Source organism: Siniperca chuatsi, linkage group LG20, assembly GCF_020085105.1.
Source record: "Siniperca chuatsi isolate FFG_IHB_CAS linkage group LG20, ASM2008510v1, whole genome shotgun sequence".
NCBI lineage: Eukaryota > Metazoa > Chordata > Actinopteri > Centrarchiformes > Sinipercidae > Siniperca > Siniperca chuatsi.
The window spans coordinates 15,551,839-15,578,621 of record NC_058061.1 but is presented as its reverse complement, the minus strand read 5'-3'; the positions used below and the strand labels follow the sequence as shown (position 1 = coordinate 15,578,621).

At 41.8% G+C, this 26,783-nt stretch overlaps 1 protein-coding gene across 9 annotated transcripts in view; it reads right to left on the bottom strand.

The window, feature by feature from the left end:
* raraa (retinoic acid receptor, alpha a) overlaps positions 1 to 26,783 on the bottom strand; it is a 138,361-nt gene that overhangs the window by 64,689 nt on the left and 46,889 nt on the right. For 8 of the 9 annotated variants that reach the window (XM_044179718.1, XM_044179707.1, XM_044179709.1 and 5 more), the window contains one exon: positions 10,371 to 11,209. In XM_044179718.1, coding sequence (XP_044035653.1) covers positions 10,371 to 10,524 — 154 coding nt within the window. In that variant the 5' untranslated portion in view covers positions 10,525 to 11,209. The remainder of the gene's footprint in view (positions 1 to 10,370; positions 11,210 to 26,783) is intronic. The other variant, XM_044179714.1, reaches the window with a different exon arrangement.

Below are 26,783 nucleotides of genomic sequence, written 5' to 3'. Positions count from 1 at the left end.
CCTGTTTTACTCATGGTGTTTCATCATACAGTCACAGAGTACGTAGGTGTACAGTACATGTGCTCACTTAAAGGATAATTCCAGTTTATTGCAACTTTTTTAGTTTTAGCCATTATTTCTATCAGTTATCGAGTGATTAGATAATACATAGATAAGCCTGCAGTTTAGCAAGATTTCCAACAGACAGTTTGGATAATAGTTTTACATAGACATCGACTTACACTACAAAAGAATTGTGGCTGGTTTGGCCTCTCCTGACCCTCAGACCAGTATTTCCGATAACAAACCATAATCTTCCCTGATTGCTTTGCTGCAAGATATATTTTGTCTGTTTTAGGTTTTTCTTCAGTGTACACAAAACAATCGACTGATCAAAAGACTTGACTGTTATTGTGTCATTTTGTGGTGCTGATACTTTGTCAAAATGTGTATTGTGTCAGCTTCAACAACAAGGAGAGACAAGATCCGTAAAACCACTTGCTATCTGTGAGGTCTGCCACAATCCAAATTTGGACAATCTCATATACTGTATTCCGGACTGAAGCATGCATGTTTGTGCTCAAGTCTGTCTGAGTCAGGAGACAAAGAAAATGTTTCAAAGCAAGTATGGTTTCTGTGTGTGTGTGTGTGTGTGTGTGTGTGTGTGTGTGTGTGTGTGTGTGTGTGTGTGTGTTTATCTGCTCCAGCCTAAGACCTGAGATTTTATCTTGGCAGTAGCTGATCAGTCAATGTCAATGTCTGTGGAATTCCTCAGTAACTGCACCAGATCCGACCAGTTTCACAATCATCAACAGTTCATGCGTAACAACAACGTTGAAAATCCTACACAGTCTAATCAATCTATCACAACACTGGGTTAAAGGCAGAGATTAATGAAGACATAATCCATGATGGCGAGGCTACCACTCTGCATTTCAGGTTGAATAAAAAATACAAGGGCGAAAATGGGTGATGTGACAGCCACTTTCCTGGCACACGGTTTTGTGGCGGGTGTGACTGTGAGAGTGTGTGAACATCTGTTTGTTGCATGAGACAGGCCAAATTAGGGGACTACTCAAGGCATAAAGCACACCAGTTGTGTCACTAATCGCATCCTCTCTGTCCGCTTAGTGTGAGCCTACTTACAGGACGTCTCTGTAAAAAGGAGAAAGACTGGGACACGATGATAAAAGGAGCGTATAAATGTGTGTGTGTGTGTGTGTGTGTGTGTGTCAGAAAGAGTGAGGAAGAATGGGAGAGGCTGAGAAAGTGCCAGTGCAAGTTTCAGGTGCCTCTTAACACTGATCACAGGCTGAACTGCCGAACAGCTGTTTGTTCCCGATGAAAAGGAAGAAGAGAGAGGCCGCAGAGTGAGAAGAGAGATCAGAGAGATGAGGAGGATGAAAAATGAAACAGTGTGTCTACACATTGTTCGATTTTACATTAAAAAAGGAAAGACTGGAAAGTTTGACTCACATATAAATCATAATTAAAATGGAAAAAATGATTACTCAGCTGTTAAGCCATATTCCTTCAGCTTATTAAATACTACACTTAAAAAGAGCAGAAGCACTACTCCTACTCCTGACTAATTAATGGGGAATCTTTTTGTGTTCAGTAAGTGTATCTGCACACACAAATAAGCGCAGAAGGCATATAGCACCAACATACAGCCATCAATCTAAGCCTAATATACTAAGGACAAACTTTATTTCTGATTGTCTTATAATAAAAGACATAAGCTCTAGTTTCACTGGCACAGAATAACCTGCAGACCTCATTTGATTTAAGAATTTACACCCCACATCTGTGTTTCTCGCAACGCATTGAGACAGGATACACTATTCAGATGGAATTTATTTATGTAAGTGAGGTTCGTTGATTTTAATATTGCATGTGCTGATTAGTGATTTTAATCGCGTCTGGAGCGCATATGTCAGAGTTTCTTTTCCCTCTACACCAGTAATAATTACAGTCCCAAATATCTATTGTTTTTTTGGCACACTCATCGGTCCTTCCATAGTTTAAGTCTTATCCGGACAGACAACCTTGCAGTTTATAGTGTATTTTAGTTTTTGTGCATGAGGAAACACTTTTTCTTTAAGTGAATTTATCAGCTCAGCACACTGTTTATGTTCCAGATGGTTCACTTTTACTCTTCTTGCATTTACACTCAAAATGCTATCCAAACCCTCACTAAGGATTTCCACTGCAGCCACAATCATTTTCGATTTACAGGAAGATAGAAGCAAGGAAATAAAAAAAAAGGGCTATAGACACAAATGGCACCTGAGGTTGAATGACAGTGACTACAAAATAACTCTAATATTACAGAATAACAAACATTTCTAATAACATTTTATTTGCTTTGAGAGGGTTTCTTGTATCCCAATATTATGAAACACTGTAGAAAAAAGGTTTCAGTACTGTAACAGTGTTCAAGTGTTCAGTATTCAACTTGATACAAAACCTCAGCCTTGACTAAAAAAGCAGCGAGACCACTAGGCTAAGTGAAGACACAGTAACAAAGACTTGTCTTGCACAAAGACCATTACTGAAAGAGATAATGAATACACCTGAGGTACTCAGAAGGTGGCCACAGCATTAAAGGTGGGTGTCCACAAATCTCTGAAATGCTAATGATCATCTAAAAACAGCAGAATTCATTGTGCACTAGTTAGCCTATGGTGCACTTATGCCTGTAATGTGCTAATGCTGTCACCAGTGCATTATCTTTCCACTCTAAGAAGGTTATGTGCTAATGCTAGCAGACAGGCTTGAGGTTAAGTGTGGCCAGGGGCCCCTTAGAGAGGTGCCAAGAGAGAGCTGGTGGCCCCATAAGCTCTGGCCCAACAGAGCTCTCTTAGCCCCTTTGCGCAACACAGCTCGCCATTGTGCTAGGTTGAAAAAGCGCATTAACCGCTGAGAAAAGGGCTTTCCCTCTGAAACCCCCTTGGACAACAAGCAAAGCTCTGCTTGATAATTCAATCACTCGCGGAGCTGTGCAGGGCAGACCCGCACAACCTCTCAGCACCTTTCCTCAGCTTTCTCCTTTCCTTCGCTCCCTCGTCTCCTCCATTAGGTAACTGCCCTATATTTTACAGATGCCGTCATCCCTACCGCTTATCAAAGGACAATAGAGGAATGATGCCTGTGAGAGAGTCATTGACATTTGAATGTATGCAGCCGTGTGAATTATGACTGTATGCAATGGGTACTGCAAAAAGGGCATAAGAAGATAGAGTAGAGATGTATGCGTGGGGGGGGGAGAAAAACGGAAGGAGAAGGGGGTCAGTGCGAGAGTGGGTTGAAGGAAAGGATAGGGAAGCCGTTGAGAAGGAGAGAGAAAAAGGGGGGTTCTTATCGCTTTACCCTTGTCTTGACTTCCTTGCGGGGCCTTTGAAGAGCGCAGAAATAAAGATACTTGCGCTGGCACATCAGAGAGAGATTTAGATTATGCCAGTGTTTACCCAACTGAGTGCTGCATGGCTGCTGGCGACAGCCTGCTGGTTTTGAAGTTGTTATGGCCCAACTACAGCTTAAAGCGCTCGCTGCTCAAACTATAACACCCGTGCTGCAGAGGAGGGCTTTCTCTCTGTGCTCATGTGTCAGTTTTTGTGTGTGTATCTGTATGCATGTGTGCATGTATGTGCCAGTTGGTGTGAATGTTTATGAGAGATAGCATGTGTCCTTGTATTCCTAATAGAGTATGTGATGCAGTCTGCCTTTCTGTGTGCAAAATGTGTGTGTAAGTGTGTGTGTGTGTGTACGACGAAAATGGAGCCATCCATCGGATTATGGGTAGACAGCTCTTTGAAAAGGAGGGCCTGTATTTGCATAAGCGGCCATGGAAGGGAAAAAAAACCAATAGAAAGAACAGAATGAAAGTGCAAGAGATAGAGGAAGAAGGAGAGAGAGGAACAGAACAAGAGAGAGAAAGGGGGGCTGAAGGAGTGGACCACACTTGCCAAGCCACTCGGGGATAAATCCTGTGGCTAGGATCAAGTATTCTGGGCAGGGATTTGGTCCCAGGTCCCCTCAAAGCAAATGGAAAATAACAGGCTGTGAGTAAATAGGTGGCAGGGTAATGATAGCTCTGTCAAGTCCTAAGGTGGAAAAAGGGAGGGTGGGAAGAAAGGAGGATATTAGAGATTGAGAGAGAAAGGTGTGGGGCGATGATCAGGTATGACAAAAGAAAGATGAGTGTGGAAAGGAGATGAGTGGACAGGGAAGGACGGATCAGGCAAGGAAAGAGAACAAACCCCACAGAGGGAGTAGTGATGGACTGGGGGAAGAAGACTGGAGCTGGAGAAATGAGAGGGAGAGAACAAGAGATGTACAGAAGCCAAAAAAGAAGGGAGTGAGGAAGATATGAGGGAAGGCCAGAGGGCCAATGGAGAGGATGATGGGTTTTCATGTGGGACCCCCTTTTGGCTAAGCATGCTGGTGTTTTGGCACATTATGCTGGCACGGGACACGGGTGCTGCCAAAGCCAGCGCGCGCGTGTGTGTGTCTATATGTATGTGTGTGTGTGTGTGTGTGTGTCTGGGGCTCCCACTTCTGTCACATCTGCACAGAAGGCCTGCATCTCTGTCTCTCCATCTCTCTCTGATTCTCTGACTGTCTTGCTCATCTTTTGGCTTTCCCTTTTCAGCAGACTTTCTCCAAAGCCTACTCTGCCCATCTTCACTAATTTTTCCTTGGGTAACATGGGTACCGATACCTTTCACCTGTTATCCTGCTTCAGCTCAGTTTCCCTGGGATTTACGCTCATATTGTTGATTCTAAACCTCACAATTTACGTCCAATGCCAATGTGTGCCCTTTGTGCAGAAAGGAAGAAAGTAAAGGTGTGGAGGTCAGGCGGGGGTGTATGGATGTGCAGCGAGTCAGACTTGAATGCTGTATACATGAGATTGCATCCCAAAGCAAACCTTTAATTAAAGTTAACTTTAATATACTATTATATTGACCGTAACCACAATCTTTCCCTGACCCTTATGGTAGTTGCGATGCACACAAAAACAACATTGGACGTAATTCGGGGTTTTGAAGAATTGTCCAATATTAATGTTTTTGTCTGCCGATATGGTTGCCTTCCTATATTACAGCCACTTGACAGCAATCAAAATAAAGGTATTGTTTACCCATGTTTTGGAGCAATATACTCTTAAAACACAAACTGTGTCTTGGCACTGTCTTTATGTATATTTGGAATAAATGTATTTATTTGCCTAAATACTGTTATTTTCTGTCTAAAAAAGACTGTACAGTCCATCAATGTACATCGAATACTCATATCCACAATAACAATTATCACAATAATAATTTATAGTTATAATAATAATGTTGTAGCCTTTAACTAACTGCAGTTTTGTTTTGCAAGATTTGTTACAATTAAGAAATGTGAATGAATGACATGCTGTGTGACATTTTAGTGTGTGGCAAATAAAATGCACCTGTAAATATGTTCTATTCAACACTGAATAAAGTTACAATGCATTAAACTTGTAATCTGATTCAATAGAAAGAATAAACTACCTGTGATGTTCCAAGGATCTCAAAGTAGCATCAATTACTTCTTTGAAAATGTAAGAATAGGACAGTCCTTGTGCTCATTTTTCAGCCTCCCAGTGCTCTTCAGTTAATTAACAAGGTTGTTAAGCTAGGGGTGAATGAGTGCTATGCTGCCATGCTAGATGTATTTTACACACCATGTCTAATAAGCCTGCAGCCGCACCGTCAGAGTATCGGCACCCCTCAAATGACTTTCCAATAATGACAACCAGCCCCCCAGAGGTACTGTTTCTATCTGTGAGTATGAGTCTATGTGTCTATGTGTCTGTGAGTGTCTTTCTGAAGTGGCTAAATGGCTGGTACCTGGCAGCCTGATAGAAAAAGTGCTCCAGTCAATAGCTTGCGTGTTTGTGTCGTATCCACAAACACTTTGGCTGCCAAAGGGGAGCACACCGCAAGTGTTTCTCGTTGTCATTATCCTTATCCCTACCACACAAGCCGTGTGTGTACGTGAAAGTGTGTGTTTTTGCCACCCATGGCGTGTACTGACATGCCCCCTTGATTCCTGCAGACCACCGGGGCAGAGAGGAACCACCTGTCTGTCCTGAAACCAGCACACACATACACAAACACACACTTTGCCCAACATTACCATAACCATATTTACCCATGGTCAGTGCATTCCACCATGGGCTGCTTAATGGGATAGGTGACACACACACACACACACACACACACACACATGCTTCCTTGAGGTCTGAAAATATCCTTTCATATTTCTCCTACTGGCCCAAAAGTACACTCATAAATGCCATAAAAGCCCCCTAATAAGTCAAAAGAGATGGTGCTCGTGTGTGTTAACCTTCCTAGGAAACGCTCCTGTACCAAGCAATTACTGTGGCTGCTGATACAAGAGCGCTCTGTGGGGAAAAGCCAATTAGTCCGCCGTGGCAGCAGGTAGCAAGCTGGCTCCATTCATTATGATCCCTCATAACACTGGGCTAATGTAATAGCACGGTGTTAGAGCTGGTGACAGACAGCGGAAGGCTTTAATGATAATAACGGGATCAATAGTTGGGGTGTTATTGCCAGATAGTTCCATATTCATGCAGGAGTGTGGCATGAAGGATTTAATCGAAAACACTAATGAAAGTTGTGTACATGTATGTACGTGTATGTACGTGTGCGCATGTAATGAGCACATTCTATTGGATGTGGATATTTGGCTGTGTTCAATACAGCAGCGTGCACGTTTGTCGGTGTGTGAGTGTGATCAATCCATGGTGATAATATTCAGTTAACTAATAAAGCTGCAGGCAATAAATGTAATATCAATATTTGAAACTGATCTGCTCTGGTGCGTAACCTAACCTGATGATTTTCAGATAATGTGATGTGAAGACACAACCCAGGAGGCTAGAGCTGGGGAGAGAGAGAGAGAGAGAGAGAGAGAGAGAGAGAGAGAGAGAGAGAGAGAGAGTTGTAGGCCTTGATTAACCCTTCTGCTCTGCTTGGTCCAAATAATTGGTCTATTGTGGTTTGCTAAAGGAGGCAGAGCTGGACAACTCTGAGAAAGGGGTGGAGGATGAGTGTGAACAGAGGAAAGAGACCAGAAAGAAAAGAAGATGGAAAAAAGTAAAGGCCTATTGAACAGGATTTTGATGGCAAATGAGTTCAGCATTAATACAAAAAGGCAAGGCCTAGCTTCAGGACTGTTTACTCAACATTATCCACTTCAGGAACTGCCAATAACACCCTTTTACATCTGCACTTTATACCTGCAACATGCAATATTAGATTGCACTCACGTGGAACAAAAATAAACAAATACAGGTGTATGTACCTGTACATGTACCAAAGACATGTTAAAGATCCGATCAGGTGGACAGAGTGTAAATGCAACACCTCTCCAGTCCACAAGTTAACAACGTGGGCAGCAGTCAGCATTTTGTGTAGAACAAGAAATCCATTATAGCACAAATGTCATGTCTACAGACTATCTAGATACAAAGATGTATGTTAACACCTTGTGTTAAGGCAGCCTATGACATGATGTGCATTCATTTAAAAAAGATGTGAGTTAGAATGAAAAGTCAACATACCAAGTGTCCTTCAGTCCCAGCTAAGAAGATTTGAATCATAATTGAACTGTACATAGCTAAGAATTTCTATGCTTAACACCTTTATTTTCTTGTAAATCCATGGCCTTTAAAATGACAAGAACAAAACTATCTTTCTTGACAATAGTAGGGAAAACCAAGAATCTCCTGAAGGACAAGGTACGCACATACAGTCATGTGCATTTAGCCTACATTGGATGATTTGCCATGCTGAAATCCATCAAGTCCAATGCCCCCCCGCCCCTTCTTTCTCTCTTTCGTCACTGCTCAGCACTGAATGGGGTTGGTGGGGGTTTAGCTGGAGTGTGTGCGTGTGTGTGTGTGTGAAAATGTGAGAGAAAAGAAAAGAAAAAAAAGTAGGTGTTTGAGCAAGAGGCAGAGAGAGAGAAATGATCTGCCAGAGAGGGGGATAGGAGAAGGAAGAGAAAGGGGTGAAGGTGGTGTGTTTGTGTTACAGTGTGTATAAGTATATAGAAGGAGACACGTGTGTTTCTGTCGCTGTGGGGGTGTGTGTGTGTGTGTGTGTGTGAGTGTGTGAATTTTGCCTGCAGTTATCTGCATGCAAGGAAGAGCAGGAGTGAGAGAAAGTGAGCCAGCATGAAGAGCAAAGATTGTGTTTATGTTTAAGAGCGTGTGTGTGTGTGTGTGTGTGCTGTGCGCATGTGTGTGTGTGTACTCATGCTCAACAGGAAGCTGTGGTGTCCCTGGCTCTCCAGTGTTTACAGACAGGAAATGTTTGTCCAGGCAAAAGGGAAGGAACTTTGCCGCCCTGCATGGCAAGCACTGGGAGAGTGGCCTGACGCACACACACATGCAGATATTCAGAAACACACACACACTTACACAACAGTGCAAAAAGAGGAATCTGACAGGAGCTCAAGTCTGTGAGTGAGGTGGGGTATCTGGTATTGGGGAAGTGGGAGTGACTGGGCTGTGCACTAACTGGTCTTCACTTCCCTCTACACTGACTGCCAACGCAAACTCCAGCAGATAGAAAGTCAATACACTGACCCCCTCTGAACCTGTGAGAGCGAGGCTGCGGTCTGCCAGGCCTGTCCACACCAATACACACAAGCTGACTGTACGTCTGCACCACCAAATGTATTCCTTCAGTTCACATTTCTGCTGCTGCCACAGCTGTTTAATTGATTATCTAGCTGTTTGTTGATGTTCCTCAGTCTGCGGGGAGATGCAGGGATTATATGAATATAATATTTAACAGAATTTCAAAGCACTTTTGGGGTTCTGATTCGCAGTCAGTTCTGGTGGTGCATTTACTTATATTTGTTCTATTGTATACTTCCACTCCACTACATTTTAGAGGGCAATATTTTACTTTACACTCTTCTACATACAGCATGTCAGCTGTAGTTACTAGTTACTTTGGAGATTAAGATTTTACATACTGTACACAGTGCAAACTATATATTTTTGTGTCCTTAAAGTCTTATTTTCTTAAAATAAATGAAAAATCTGCCAGTGCAGTGAAATCAATTCAACCTCTTTGCAATATAAATTAGCATGTTTCAAGAATTTTTGTGTCAAATTCTGATTCAGTGTGTGACTTGGTGAAAAACTGCCAGTATGAGGGTTTCTTTACTTTAGTGCTGCAATCTGCCTTAGTCTTTTGACCTCCAGAAAGTTCTTGAAACAAGTATTTGTATTGAAATGATCTCATCACACTAGCAGATTTTTTCACTTCACATGAAGATTTTCTTACAATGCACAACATATACTCATATTGCAAACTATGATGTATTGTTATAGATTAAACTACGCAACAGCATGCAGTAAAGGAGATAAAATAAGTTTGACCTGCTATAACGTTAAAATAGTGCTTATAAGTTAATGCATCAATAGTATAACATTCTGAAAGCAGCCACTGTACATAATGAGGACTTCTAATTTTAATACACAGGCCTAAATATATTAATACATCCGTACTTTTGCTTAAGTAAAATCTTCTATTCAAGACTCATGATAAAGTATTTTATGTACTGTTACTTTTACTTGAGTTATATTAAAATACTTCATCAACCTCTGCTCATGGTTAAACTGATTTTCATGTGTATAAATCAATACACTACAGAGCAGCTTCTCTTTCTTTCTGAAAAAATACTTTTCACCTAGTTTGACTTCAACTTTGCAAATCAGTTCTGAAGCTTTTGATAGACTATATAAAGGAATTGTAGCATGAAGGTTGGCTACGATGATAGCTTTTGTGAGATTTATTTCAGAAACACTTGCCAAATTTGTGTTCCCCAAATAAACAATGCTCCTTTCTGGCTGTCCTGCCTCACTTCTTTGTGACATTTCCGTGTGTGTGTGTGTGTGTGTGTGTGTGTGTGTGTGTGTGTGTGTGTGCTGATGTGTGTGGGCTTGTAAATTAAGGACAGCGCTGGAGGCGACGTGGGTGTGTGGGTGTGTGTATGTGTGTGTTTACCAACACACACATCTTTCAAATAAGAATGATCTAAACAGGATGAGATGAAAGAGTCCTTTTACCAGCAGACTCACAGGCACAACCATATGTACACACACGCAGTAGGGGAGCTATACAGGAAACAGTGTGCCACAGTCGCACAGGTAAACCAGGACACACGCAAAGGAAAGTAAATCTTCCTCTCCCCACCTCCTGTCACTCAACAACCAACCTGCACAATAGCCAGAGCATGGCACAGTCCCACATCTGAAACCTGAACCAGCACAAAGTAAGCAGAAAGGGTAAAAAGGGTAAAGTCTACAGTTTACTTACTGGCTGGTGAGGGTGTGCTGTACCCACTGATGGGCAGTCCTGGCAGGGCTGGAGGCGACAGGCTCCCCAACATGTGGGGGAAGAAGTAGGAGTAGGTGGGCATGGGGAAGCCGTTGAGGTGGGGGCCCGGCAGCGGGTTGCCCTTCCCAGCCATGGTGGCTCAGTCCACCTCCAGTCACAAACAGACCTCACTGAAAAACCACCTTAAGATCTAACGGAGCCAAAGAGGAGTCAGTGTGGATTCCTGTACTGATTTAATCCCCCATAGGGACACTGCATGAGTAGATATTCCAAAAGACTGCCGGACGAAGTGTGTAAAAAATATCTCCTTATGGTTTGGAAACTTTAGTGTTGGTGCCCTTAAAATGGATGTTGTAGATGTCACCAAGACAAAAAATCCTCTTGGTTTAGTGAATGTGTGTGTTGAGAGTTGAGTTACTAAGGAAACAAAGATTAAAAAGAGACACAGGGTAGAAGTATAAAAGAGGACTATAGAGTGTTTTACCCTTCCTTTCTCTGGTATTGTGAAACAAGCTGAAAGGCCTTATTTGCGAGAGGCGTTGGGGAGGCTGGAAACTAGCACGGCCATTCCTTATCTTTAAGATGAAAGGGGCGAAAGAGACAGAAGGCAAGTTGAGTCAAGAACAGGTGACTTTCATGACTGCAGTCAGGAATGGTGATAGTGGTGATAGTGGTGCTAGTGGTTGTGATGCTTCCAAGGGAATGTAGATTCACTCTTCCACTTCAGAGCGCTACTAGGGAATGCGCAGATCACGTGATGCCAAGACAAAGGTCTTCTCCTTGGACGGGCCTCCTCTTTGCAGTTGAACAGCCTCTGCCTGTGAAAAGAGAGAGAGAGAGAGAGAGAGAGAGAGAGAGAGAGAGAGATCATTTAGTGCTTCAGTGATAAGGTAAAGAGATCGTTTCCCTCTGTACTAAAGTGCTTGAGCAAAACAGTTCTTTTCTTTTGACACTAATTAATGGTAATGTCTCATCTGAAATGTTACAAAAACACCCCTCCACCTTAATTATCTAATGGAGTGTTAAAACTGCGAAGAGAGCAGTGGGTGTGTGATGTCTCATCGCAGCTTTGTGAGCTCATACGCACGCTCATTAACAGTGACAGACTACAAATACTGTGGGAGAGGAGCCAAAACATAAACGAAGAGAGCAACACAAAAGAAAACTTTGCTAATTACACCAGTTGCAGAAGCCAGAGGTGAGACCCAAGGTGCCGATCTGGGACCACTGGAGATTTCTGCTGCAGAGATTACTTCCAAATTAAGAGCAAGACATGTACAAACAGATCTGTAACCACTTCAGAAAGCATGAGCACACACAAGGGCACTGTCAACTATACACCCAGAGAACACAATTATCATAAAATGGTACACTAGCACCACAATATATACAAGAGTAAAAGAGAAGCTCTTTCTTCAAAACAGCTTGTCATAACATGAGCACAACTTTTTTTTTTACTGTAATGACCCTTTTATGAGTCAGGGGATGTAATGCACAGCAGTAAAAGTAAAATCACTGCAACACACACACACACACACACACACATACACACACAGACGGCACTGAAAAAGCAGGAGGAATGTGTCTTTACATGAACAGTGTTGTTCAGGAATGTGGCACTCTAGCATGAATCACACCAGGACATCGCGGATGAACTCCTGTAAAGAGAGAGGGGTCAAGTCAGACATGTTTGTGTGCCTGTTCCCACCTGAATGATGTGCATAAAGCATCCGGATATGACAGGTGAGAGGGGCGCACTGGTGGTAGCCATGTACAGGTGGGAGACAAATTAAAGGAAAAACCAACATAAAGTGTTTCACCACAGGCAGAACAGCTTCAATGCTCCATGGCATAGATTCTACAAGTCTCTGAACTCTACTGGAGGGGTGGATGTCATTTTTGCAAAAGATATTCTCTCATTTGGTGTTTTAATGATGTGGTGGAGAGCGCTGTCTAGCACGCCAGTTCAAAATCTCCCATAAGAGTGACTGTGAAAGCTAGGGATGCAACAATTACTGACCATTTTAAGTGGATCGAGCATCAGTCAAACATACATTTGTTTCTGTTCTGCTTACTTTATTTGCTGCAGTGAGCGAATTTTGATGAGTTAAGCTACTGCTTATACTCATAACTTCCTGCATATGCTTAACAATAAGTGTATTTTAATGTGAAGGTTGAATATGATGGTGTGTTTGCCCTCAGGTGAGGATAGGGTTAAATCTGAACGGAGGTTGATACATTATAACAATGCAATCTCTGAATATGTTCTGTTTCTCCACTCATTTATTCAGGTTTTCCCTTTAATTTGTCATCCATCTGTAAATTTGATAATGTTCATCTGCATGGGTTCAGAATCACTGATGCTGTAAAATCGGTCCCCACTAACATCCTCACTATAGATGGACTACAATCTGTAGAAAACAACCCAGGGCCTCCTGGCGGCTAGCTGTGCACTGGTGATGCAGTGGTACTTTGAATCCTCTTGAATCACATCTCTCAAGTCGATCTTTCCTGTCACTGTCTATATTCAAGGATGTCTGTTTCTTTTCACTTGGTGGTGTACTTTGTCTCTGAAGGAGCATTGCTCCACCATAACCATCTTTGACTACATTCTTTGGTGTAACTGTCAGAAAGCTGTTCTCAGTGATTCCATATGGGCTCAGTGCTAGACCTGTGCCTGTGTCTACATGTGTGTGTGACTATAAACCTACCTGTAGGAAAAGTGAGTAATTATTTACGAGAATGAGTTACCAAACTACAGTAAGAATGTTTGTCTGTATGGTTGTGTGAGTGTGCATAGTGCAAGTAGTGTAAGTGGAGCCCTGATATGTCTCTTAATCAGATGGAGAGCTGATTTTATGGGCTTGGCCTTCTATTAGCCGCCTTATCTTTATTGATCATTGCCAAAGTGCTCTCTAGTCACCCTGTCGCAGTGAGCTGGTGTGTGCGGTGGTCAGGGGTTGTGGGCTGGAGGGTGTGCTTGTATTAGGCCGAAAGCTTTAACAGCATATTTTTAAACCCAGGGGAGTTGGATATAGTTTTATTTGCTTTTAAAGCCCCTCTCTCCCCTGAGTAGCCACCTATTAAACCAAAAGAGAGTTAAGAGTTAAGGTAACATACTAACAATGGCCTGTAAGATATTATTTCTGGTTCCATAATACAGAGTACTGCACAACCATTACCGTTATGACATGTGGCCTTGATAAACTCTACATTGCACATTGGTGCGATCGTGTAAAATGCATCAGCATTGTCAAAAATACACACTAAAGTGATGTAAAGCCATATATATTTTAATGTAACACCCAGAGGCCACAGACACTGAACTGGGTCTTTCAATGAGGAACTACAACTCACTCGGACACTAGAAGAACCCACAGGCTAGAAATAGGCCACTTCCTTCACCATTATCATTACAGCGTCTAGAGTGGGCACCATAAGAGGCCGTTCTGAATGATAAGCGACATCAGACATTACCATGCACTTACACCAGCAGCAACTTTGTTGTAGTGCACCCACACCTAATTCTTTTTACTGATGTCACATTAAAGAAACGGGGATATTGTGGTTTACTACAAAGGACTTGGCTGCAGCACAATGGATAGGAACAGACTAATGGGACATAAAGGTAATCAAGGTTTCTACTTACATGACTTTTGATGTAAAATTAGAAACTGAGAAACATCCTTCATCTATAATGCAGAATATCAGGGTTGTTTAGAGACATTGGGCTTTTATATAAAGGTCACTGGACAGTAAGCTGCCGACACTAAAGAACATCCCATCCCTAAAATTAGGCATCAAGTTCAGGTAATCAAATTTTAAAGCATCCCATTCCAGTGTGTCAAAACTGATGACATGAGTCATCAAATATCAGTTAAATCACTGACCTATTTTTTCCTGTTATGCTAGAGCAAACATGTAAAACATAAAAATGTTGAAAATAAAAATTTAATTGAAATGTTTCCCACATTAATTTTGTTTTCTTTGTCCTATTAATCACAACTGATAATAAGAATTTGTGGTCCCATTATACATTTTCTTTACCCTCAAACATTTTAAAACAAATGAAATATTGATGAATCCCCACAAAAATATCCTAATATAAGTATAAGTTAAAATTAAATCTTTGAATAGGAGCGCTTCAAGAATGAGGCCCAGTGTCTGGAGCTGAGAGCAGACAAACACTGCATGTAAACAATGCAGCTGAAGCATTTCAAACACATTATACAATCTAGTCCTTTTGCACTCATCCATTCACACACACACACACACACACACTCAAAAGCCACAACAGAGTGTGGACAGAAGCAGGACATAACAGAGCACCTGTATAATCCCACTGCAGTAAGGACAAAACACATACACACAATCAGCAGCACAAAGATCAGACACACACCACTATCTGAGGAATCACGGCACAACCGAGGGCCCGTATGATCGGCTGTGAAAACTGCACACGCAATACCAATGCAGGGTAAAACTGCTGACATGCAATTCACATCCTGCTTCCTGTCAATGTTTACAAACCTATCACACCAATTCTCAAGAACAGCTGTGGAATTCTACATTGGATAGAGTAGGCTGAAATCCTTGCAGACAACTACAAACGTGCAACATGTCAAACAGACACACACACACTTTGAGTATGTACATCCATCCATCCATCCATCCATTTTCTACCGCTTGGTCCCGTTAGGGGTCGCGGGTGACTGGAGCCTATCCCAGTGACTTTGGGCCTTAGGCAGGGTACACCCTGGACAGTGGCCAACTCGTCGCAGGAGTATGTACATATACGTGTATATATATATATATATATATATATATATATACACGTATATATATATATATATATATATATATATATATATATATATATATATATATATATATATATATATATATATATATATATATATATATATAAAAATACAAGAACAGACATCCGTAATTGTAATACACCTTGTCTCCTCATTTACACATTTTTTTCCTATTCTTCTTCACACACACAAATGCACGCACGCACGCACGCACGCACGCACACACGCTACCCTCCCCTCCATTCCTCTGTCAGGGTGCTCTCGAATCTCGCCGGCAGGTGCCTCCTGCCGTATGATGTATGTGTTCTATATGATACGGCTGACACGCAAGGTCGTTGATATGGAGAAGAAGAAAGGGGAGCAGTTGTGTGCATAATGCTGTACTGTTCCTGGTCTTCAGTGTAGTATAGATGTGCTCAAGTATTGTCAAGGCTGATAAGACATGTCTCACATAAACATGCATAAATTCACGCAACACTGAAGATAAAATACAGAAAGAAAATAATCGTAACAAACAGGAATGTGAGCTTTCTGTATGCCAGTGGTACATGTACACATAGAAAATTAACTCTACACACACACACACACACACACACACACACACACACACACTTGCTTATTGTACTTACACCTATACAACTGAAACATGGACTACTAAAAACAGGAATAGATAGCATAGTCTAAGATTAAAAGGTGATCCAACAGTGCAGCCTATAGAAGTTGGTAGGGACCCTGGGGTCTGTAATCGAGCCATTAATGTACGTCTTTTCAAAGAGTTTGTAACAATTCCTCTGCAGCCCCCATTTGTATAGCCTTCAATGTCTCTTTTATCAGTATATAGCTAGCCCATATCTGCCAAATTCATTTCAACGTACTCAAGAGCACACAGGCAAGGTGTTGTATGGAGGGTAGCTCCTGAGGGAATGTATGTGATCACTTACATTAGGAGGAAAAATAAACAAACAATCTGGGTCACTTGGTCTTAACTTTGGCATGTAAAAGGCAGAGAGAAGAAAGTGTCAGAGGTCATGTGGCACAAGAGACTGTAATTGGTTGTGACAGCAAACGCTGAATTAATAATCGGAAAAAGCAAATGGCAGCACGAGGTCAGGGTGGACGGCAGCAAACAGAGCCACAGGGGATGGCAAATGCAACGCATGACATACAGAGACACTCTGGTGTGTACATAAATAGAAAGAGATGCATGTTTTAACGTACACACAGTTCAACACATACACACACACACGTGCACAGATGCGTGCACGTACAAAGTTCAAAGAGGTCACTGATAGAAAGTTGTTGTCGTGGCTTGGAAAAAAAGCACAGGGTGATTCTTGAGACAATAACACACACACACACCAGTATGAACTCATGCATGCACACACACCAACATCTATAATCTATATCTGTCCTGATGACCAATTATCCATGATGTGGGTGCTGCTAGTGCTACATATCTCTGTGTCAAGAGCAGCAAGTAAGGAAATTTGACCATGATTACTAACTCAATCTTAAAAATCCATTTACAAACAGCCTCCACTCTCTGTTACTCTGAATGCTATCAAGTTAATTTTATCCAACATTAAAATAAACATTATTCACAGTGGAGATTGTCTTTCAGTTACGTAAAACATTATAAACACTGACTGGTTCGTATTTCTCAAACGTGAATATTTGCTGGTTTTCTTAGTCTTCTGCAGTGGCAGCAGCACCACACTTCAATGTGTCGTTTAACTTCTCAGACAATACATCTATGCTCTTCTCAAGGAAATAATATTGGTTTGTAACTTCATTACACAATGTTAAGTGTAAACCTACGCAGTACAGTGAACTGATCGTTATCGTTCCTCAGTGATATGTAGTTCAGTTTACAGACAACCTGAGGTAACAAATACTGAAGAACAATAAACACAGTATCAAGCCAATTGCTGTTGTTATATGATACCTGCCACTTTATGAATGTTGCTCCTTTCCTGTAGGCATGTTATTAGAATATCGCCAATGTGTTGCACCTGCTGTTTCAAATGACAGACATGCTGCTTCATATAAACTTGTAATTGTCTTTGGTGTTTCCACCATGATGATATAGCATTTCACCATTTAAGACTGAGAGACAGGTGACATAGAATTTCTCTATAATGGCCTAAACATAAAACCCACATGGATTTGTACAAAAACCTCTCCACAGGCTGCTAGTTCAGAGTGGATGTCAGTCTTTAACAGAACAGAGTGGGCTCAACCTCCAGCCTGTATGGCTTTGCAGTGCTACACATAATGGAAGTCGCTCAAGCACGATGCACTGAAATTTTTATGAGGACAGCAGTGTGGGTGGATGTATACGTCAGAAGTGAGAGGTGACATTGTGGGAGTGAATGTGCACATGTGCACGCATGAGTGTGTAGATACTGCACATTTAAGTGTGTGTGTGTATTGTTGTGTATTGTTGTATGTGCAGCGATGTACACATGTGAGACAAACACGTGCGTATATTTCAACAAGTGTCTGAGCTTCTGGATGTTGTGTGTGGTCAAGCATGCAGCCAGTATGTGTGCGTGTGTGTTAATTAATGTGTGCCTAGGTCATGTCCTGAATCACATTTGCATGTCAACTTATTGCCCTGGGGGAAGAGTCTTACAGTACACTGCATTTACTGTACATTACTAGCTTTATTACTTTGCATAAAGAGTAGACCAAATCTGCGGGGGTGTGGAGAAGAGATGGAGGCAGAGAGGCACACTTTGACAAGTCACTAACACAAGACTTCAGCTGATAGATGTGCCAGAAAGGGACATACAAGGCTAGTGAGAAGCTTGGGGTTTCAGAGAGGGTCAATAATAATTTGCACCACCCTACCTTGGATTAGCTTCTCACTAAAAGATGGTGGAGATATATTAAACAGACCATACTTGGAAGGATTCCCAAAACTATTCAGGCAAAGTAACCTAAGATAAAGAATCCAAAACACAGTAAATTAGATAAGCAACAATATTCTTTTAGGTTTTTCTATAATCTATAAGTCTTATTTTATTCTACCAGATTAAGACGTGCTTAGTTGTCCTGGTGTATCAGTGAACTAAGGTGTACAATAGGTCATGTACCCCTAATGCCCTGGGTTAAAACCTGATCCAGGAACATTGTTGCATGTAATCACCCTCTTTCTCCGAGTTTTTCTTCTCATTCTACAGCACTTTAAAATGTCTAATAAAAACACTAAAATGCCATAAAGGTGTAGTGATACATGGTCTGTTGTCATCCACCACGAGATGACAGAACAGGGATGTACTCTAAACACAAACAGGTTTTCCATGCAAAAACCGTGATGCATTAACTGAAGTACAGTCACTGGGCTTTGGTGAGTGAATAATTTAATTAGGTCTGCCCAAACCACCAAGCCAAATTGCCACAGACTTACTGTAAGTCATCCACTGTAGCTCTTAGTACATGATGGGCTAAAAGCAACTATTTTCAAACTAATAAAAACTGGTATTTAACTAAAACAGCAGCTACAATTCACTGTATCTCTTCAGCAGTATTATGCAACAGAGATTACACTGCATGCTGGATTATTTCTTAATCCCTTACTAATATACAGTGGTGTGAAAAAGTGTTTGCCCCCTTCCGGATTTCCTATTTTTTTGCATGTTTGTCACACTTAAATGTTTTAGATCATCAAACAAATTTAAATATTAGTCAAAGATAACACAAGTAAACACAAAATGTAGTTTTTAAATGAAGGTTATTATTGTTATTATTAAGGGAAAACAAAATCCAAACCTACATGGCCCTGTGTGAAAAAGTGATTGCCCCCTAAACCTATTAACTGGTTGTGCCACCCTTAGCAGCAACAACTGCAATCAAGCGTTTGCAATAACTTGCGATGAGTCTTTTACAGCGTTGTGGAGGAATTTTGGCCCACTCATCTTTGCAGAATTGTTGTAATTCAGCCACATTGGAGGGTTTTTGAGCATGAACTGCCTTTTTAAGGTCATGCCACAGCATCTCAATAGGATTCAGGTCAGGACTTTGACTAGGCCACTCCAAAGTCTTCATTTTGTTCTTCTTCAGCCATTCAGAGGTGGACTTACTGGTGTGTTTTGGATCATTGTCCTGCTGCAGAATCCAAGTTCGCTTCAGCTTGAGGTCACGAACAGATGGCCGGACATTCTCCTTCAGGAGTTTTTGGTAGACAGCAGAATTCATGGTTCCATTTATCACAGCAAGTCTTTCAAGTCCTGAAGCAGCAAAACAGCCCCAGACCATCACACTACCACCACCGTATTTTACTGCTGGTATGATGTTCTTTTTCTGAAATGCGGTGTTACTTTTACGCCAGATGTAATGGGACACACACCTTCCAAAAAGTTTAACTTTTGTCTCGTCATCCAGTATTTTCCCAAAAATCTTGGTGATCATCAAGATGTTTTCTGGCAAAAATGAGACGAGCCTTAATGTTCTTTTTGCTCAGCAGTGGTTTTCGTCTTGGAACTCTGCCATGCAGGCAGAGTCTCAGTGCCCAGTCTCTTTCTTATGGTGGAGTCATGAACACTGACCTTAACTGAGGCAAGTGAGGCCTGCAGTTCTTTGGATGTTGTTGTGGGGTCTTTTGTGACCTCTTGGATGAGTCGTCGCTGCGCTCTTGGGGTAATTTTGGTCGGCCGGCCACTCCTGGGATGGTTCACCACTGTTCCATGTTTTCACCATTTGTGGATAATGGCTCTCGATCTCAATTACTTTCTTTCTCATTTGTTCCTGAATTTATTTGGATCTCGGCATGATGTCTTTTGAAGATCTTTTGGTCTACTTCACTTTATCAGGCAGGTCCTATTTAAGTGATTTCTTGATTAAGAACAGGTGTGGCAGTAATCAGGTCTGGGTGTGGCTAGAGAAATTGAACTCAGGTGTGATAAACCACAGTTAAGTTATGTTTTAACAGGTGGGGCAATCACTTTTTCACACAGGGCCATGTAGATTTGGATTTTGTTTTCCCTAAAATAATAACAACCTTCATTTAAAAACTACATTTTGTGTTTACTTGTGTTATCTTTGACTAATATTTAAATTTGTTCGATGATCTGAAACATTTAAGTGTGACAAACGTGCAAAAAAAAAAAGAAATCAGGAAGGGGGCAAACACTTTTTCACACCACTGTATAAGTAAAATATAAGAGTAAGTTCAAGCTAACTAACTGACCAAACATTACTTCCACCTCAGTGCTCCTTCCACATGTGTAGCTTCGAGATGGTAAGAGAGCGAGCTGAGGCATTGTGGGTGAGAGAGCAGGAGGTGGCAGCTACTTCTCAATGACAGCCAGAAAGTGTGGCTCATGAAGGCTAAAGGGTGCTAAGTGCACATCCAGGCCGGTGAGAAACCTCAGCCGTTTTGCAAAGGCCCCCTGTGGGGTGAATCCACTTGTCAGTGAAGCAGGCTGGGTGACATTTCTGCCTCACCTCAGAAAGGTCAGCCTTTAATTATCTCAAATGCCAGCAAGCACTGCACCTGCAAAAAATAAACCCAGGGATGAGCTGTGTGTATATGCGTGTATGTGTGTGTGTCAGGGTAAGATGGTAGCCTGCTTCCTTCACACATAATGAGGACTGCTGTGGCTGTCCGTGCAGAACTGGACCATCTGCCCACCTGCATGCATGCATGCATATATAACCATAAACACATACTCACGGTCGAATCCGAACAGATGCACACACGCACACTGTGTCAAGCAAAGTCAATAAAACTTACAACTAAAGTCGCCCGCCTACCCGCCCCATGAATAAAGAATATCAGATGAAGACAGTTAAATCACAGGAACACCAGCAGCTTCTGGGAACATCTGTGTAAAAATAGGCTGCTGACAGTATAGGTAGACAGATTATAGACCTATAGATAGAAGAGCAGCATGGACCAGTGATCCTGCGAAATATGGGTCAGCTACGTGGCACACGACTGAGATTACTTTCTCTTTATCAATATTAAAACCTAAAAAACATAAATCAGGGGAAGTAAGGGGGTGTTCTTGTAAGGATTAGGCATTAAACAAGACAAATTATTTCCGGTGAGAATGCAATTAGTGACAAAACTGCATATCTGGCAGAGCATGACATGCGGTGTTTGCTTTTGAGCTACTCACTGTAGCTATTCAGCTTGGTCAATATTTGCAGGGGGCTATGGTAACAGAAAGCTCCCACACCCACATAAACACACTGCCCCGTACATTTAACACTCAGCCTCACACATACACAAAAACTAACACTGCCCAGAAAGTCCCACTCGTGCTCAAAGGAGGTCGGAGAGACAAAGGGCCATAGATCATTGGTGAGGACGGTGTGCGGCAAGCTCCTTGTGTCCAGGTTTTTCCGGCATTTTTCTCTAGCTCTGAGAAAACATGGAGGGCTGGTCCCTATTGTTTACACAGCTGGCTCCATGGAAAGGATTGCTTAATATGAAATATGAAGAGAGTGGGGAGGTTAGAAGGAGAGAGCTGTGAAGGAAGAAAAGAGGGAAGGGAGCCAAGTGTGGGTGGGGGTGATTGGGGGGACGACAGGCCATCGCAGAGAGGGAGTTAAAGACTATATGTGTTCCGGTTTGGGGGACATAGGAAGTGAGCAATACAGATACAGGGAGAGAAATGTACTGGGAGAGGAGGTGGCAAAAATTCCAAAGGAAACAATACAGCAAGGAAGAGAGAAGAAGAGCACACACAGAAGGTCCAGGGAGACTAAATGAGGAGCAAAGTGAGAGCAAATAGAACATGGAGCAGACAGCCCTAGTTTCCTAGTGGTGAGGGAGTCATGCCTCCTGCGGTCTGGGGTCTGTAGTGCATGTTATTCATTCCCAACAGTTACACACTGCCTCCACTCGTTCAGTCCTGCCTCACCAGCCCTCTGGTACTGTCCTGGCAATCCCTTGTTTTCTCAGCGCTTTCACCTACCTTGTTTAAAACTTTATCTGACAAAACCTCAGGCTAAGTTTCTCTGAAATGTTACTTGGATTTGCTATAAAAACCAGTATGGTAGATTCATCTGTGTCTTTTCACAAAGGAACAGAGAACATGGGGACGACTGTTTACAGTATCAAAATAAAAAGACACATGTTCTCCTTGAAGGGAAGGAGCCAATGTCTTAAGATTCTCTAAACAAAAACATACATAGAGCAGAACAACACTGAATGAAAAACACAAATATATATATTTTTAAATATTTTTTAATACATTCCTCAATATGACAATGGCCTGGGTATGATCATGCTATTATGATGACCCAACTATGAAAATACCTAGTTTTTTTTATCATGTAGAGCTGCAACTACTACTTTTTTTTCATTTACAGATTATTTTCTTGATTAATAATTTGCTCTATGAAATGTCAGAAAATAGTAAAAAAAAATGTCCATCACAATTTCCTGAAGCACAAGCTGACTTATCTAAATCACTTGTTTTGTACAACCAACAGTCATAAACCCCAAATGTATTCAATTAATACTGACAGAAGACTAAGAAAACCAGAAAATATTCACATTTGAGAAATATGAACCAGTGAGTGTTCGTAATGTTTTACGTAACTGAAGGACAATCTCCACTGTGAATAATGTTTCTTTCAATGTTGGATAAAATTTGCTTGATAGCGTTCAGAGTAACAGAGAGTGGAGGCTGTTTGTAAATGGAAGATTGAGTTAGCAATAGAATCTATTTCACTACTTGCTGGTAACATTACAATACACTGTTTTGTCCAAGAGAAGGGCGCTGAGTGTGTATAAACCCATGCGTAAGTATGTGCATTAGCTTGTGCATGTGTGTGTGTGTCCTTGAGTGGGGTGGCTCCCTGAGTCCACCTCCAACCCCGTTCCAGTTAGCGGGAGAGGGTCGGCACAAATGAAGTCCATATTTCTGAACAGGACTCCAACAGACTCAACACGCCCCACCCGCTGACACACACACACACACACGAACACAAGCAGAATAACTACATTCAAAACACTTAAGCTGTCATATGCCATATGCATAAACACAGATGGGTGCATGCACCTTTATCAAGACATTTACATCACTCTGAGTTCTCATAAGGGAACAGAACACAGCTGGCTCAAGTGGTTTCATTTTTCCTCCAGCCAGCACACACTAATAAACTGTGCATGTGTGTGTGCATCACCACTTCAGCATGTATTTTTGTGTGTGTGCCTGCCTATAAGTTTGTGTCACCTTCGTGTACCTATCCAGGATATCAGGCTAACAATGTTATGCGAAACACTTCGGCACATTTCAACACAGAAGATCGGATGACACGAGAGCTAATGACGCACTAAAGCACAGGGCCCCTTCCTGTTTATGCCGCCACTCGCCCGCTGGAGGATCAAACAAGATCTGCTCCTCAGAGCGGGTGTGCCCTCTTAAAAAGGGACAGCCTGGAGTTCCTCCAGGCAACTCAATACCAGTATTTTGTAAAAGTATATAAACAAATAGTACTGGCATAAAAAGGAGGGCATTATAATTCACAAGGACAACTAATGGTTTATTAAGGTGTAAGCAAATCTGAATCAATGTATTTTCTTCTGCCTATGTGTGTATATGTGTGATAGTGAATGTACACACGTGTGTGACAACTATTCTATGGAGCGTGCCTATATGAGTGTGTTTACACATGAATCTGTGTGTGCTTTAGCCATGATTGTGGAACTGTGAATATGTTGGTATTATGCATTGTGTGTGTATATATGTGTGTGTGTGAGAGAGAGAGAGAGAGAGAGAGAGAGAGAGAGAGAGAGAGAAAAAAAAGTCGGTTTGACTCACCAGCCTAAATGTCACTGTATTTCCAGAGGGCTTGTTAGCGTCTTGTTTACAGAAGGCTAAATTCAATTACTTGAATGATCTACCGTAGTGTGTTTGGAACTGTGTGTATGTCTGCATATTTATAGGGCCTTGCCTGCTTTTCACACTGACAGTGAGACAGTAAAAAAAAGGCTCCAGTGCATGATGGTAGACCAGAGATAATCCACCTCATACCACATTACCAAACCAGGGGCTCTAAATAGGCCAAGGACAGATACCTATGTGGCCCATTTGTTCAAGCATGACCTTCACAACACAATACTGTTATGGGCTTGGTGAAATGTTTGTGAGAAAATATGCATAAGTGCATGCAGTTGAGAGCAGTAGTGAAACAATGAAGAAGTGGACTAACCACTGGTACACTGGTTTAGCCTCTGTTGTCTTTTGTTCAGACAAATAACCCTGTGTAAAAGCAATGCAAGGGGCTAATACGATCAAAGAAGTCCAGTTTGAGTAATAGATTCAAGGGAAGGTTTATCAGACATCAATTGAGGGTGGAAGCTTTAGTGCCAAGAGACCACTGTTCACTGGTATTTGCAGATGTTTGTCAACATGTCAACTATAAAACAGACCAGTATCAGCAGACTGCAGCAATTCAGCAGTCAGGACTGTTTCTCCCCACATATTAATAAGGGATGAAACAGTCCATGTTAGCTGGGTGCTGCATCATCCGGCGCTGCTGCCTATTGTGGTACTGTGTGCATTTACTGCCCCTGAGCAAACTGCATGTCATACACTGCATGAATACTACCGAGAGGTGGTCAACATGCTATGACCTCTCTAGGACACACATGCATAAGCTAACATACAACGTGCGTGTGTGTGTGTGTGTGTGTGTGTGTGTGTGTGTGTGTGACATAGAAAATCCATCTGACATCTAGAAGCATGCAAAATAATGCACAAATGTAAAAACAACAGCTGAATTCAGCTTAGAAGAATGTACATCCTGCTTAGTAACAGGGTTCATGACCAGAATGACCTTATAGATGTGTCCATGTGTGTGTATGTACTCCGACTTTAATTAAGAACGCAAGAAAAAGAGAGACTTTGAAAGAAATCAAGTGAAAGATGGTGGTAAAAAGAAAAAATTGAGAGAAAGGAAAAAACAGTGACGAGCAACCTCCCCAGAGAAAGAAAGTGAGAAAGCAAACAAGAGCAAAATTGTGATACTCATCCTATCCCTTGCTTCTACCCTCCGTATTCTCTCCCTTTCTTATACAGACACACACACACACTCAGGGAACAAATATCAAGCAAATCCCTGCCTGCTCTCCAGGAATCATAAAACTCACATTTAAAAATGCATGGGCTCCATAAGCTGCCAGGCCTATCTATTAACAGTGTTATAGTGTAGCTGGCTATAGCTGCTGATGGCAGCCAGGGAATGCTGCTTTCCATTAGAGAGAGAGAGAGAGAGAGAGAGAGAGAGAGAGAGAGAGGGGAGGAGGAAAGGGGATGAGGGATGAGGAATGAGGGAAAAGACAGAATTTACTCATTTTTCTTTTTCCCATGGCACTGCAATCTGATGCCTGAGAGTTTGGGCATGTGGAAGACGGGGAGGCAGTGACTTCAACATGTAAGCCTGCATAAGTATGAATATATAACTGTATCAATGAAAGTGTGTATGTGTGTGTGTATGGTTTGAGCACCTGTGCATGAGTCTGTGGCTGAGGCGAAAAGTAATTGATTCGAGTGTTTCTGGAAGATTTTCTCCGGTGTCCTTAGGCGCTCACCAGATGACTATTGATTGGTTAATTGATTGATTGGCATCTGGCCGACAGTGAGTCAACAACATCATCACTCTTCATATGGACCCAGGCACACACCCCCCTTCCACCCTCTACTGGTCTTGCTTATCATGATCCTTTACAACATTCAAATATTTAGTGCTGGTAATTTCTAAGACAAACCTTTGCACAGAATTTGTCCTCTTCACTATCTCTAAATGACATGTGATAATCTACTTTTAAGAACTTAAACAATGCTTATACATTTAGACATGGGAAAGGAATTTTTCCTCTCAAATGTTGGGTGTATCTACTCTTTTTAACTCTCTGCTACCATTTTCCAATTGGAATGTAGGTCTTTTCCAACTAAGCTGCCTGCCGATCTGTGCTAGCTTCCATTTTGGTCATTCGATTTAATGGGACCACAAGAAACTCTACACTGGGACTGTCATAGCAACTAAAAATAAAATGTGACTTTTAACCATGAAAACAGAAAATGGCTTTATCTGACTGTATTCATTCAACTGTGCAACCCTCCTCACCTAAGCGTCCTTGAGCAAGACACTGAACATCAACCTGCACTTACTAAGAGCATCTGCTTAATGTCTTTGAATTAAAATGTAAATGAGGTTTGGGTGATCCTCAACATGCCAGTGTGCATTTCTTCTTGATGGTATTTTTTCCTCTCCTCAGCCCCACCTCTCTGTGCATGTGTAAGTCAAACATAGACTATGAAAATTAATGAGCTAGCGCCTAAAGCAGCAGCGACACTTAGGAACAAGGCTCCTGTCCCTTTAATGGACCATACAGACAATGTCTGTGGTATTTCAATTAACAGACAATGGGATGACATGAAATAATGACATATAGGAAGAGTTGAGTGACACGTGAGAATGAGGTGGTAACGGCAGCGCCTATCCCTTTAATGTACCATTGTGGTTGAGAGTAGACAATAGGAGTTAATAGGAAATATAAAATTATGATGTAGGCCCTGTCTTAAGGGGTGAGTGACACTTAGGAGTGGAG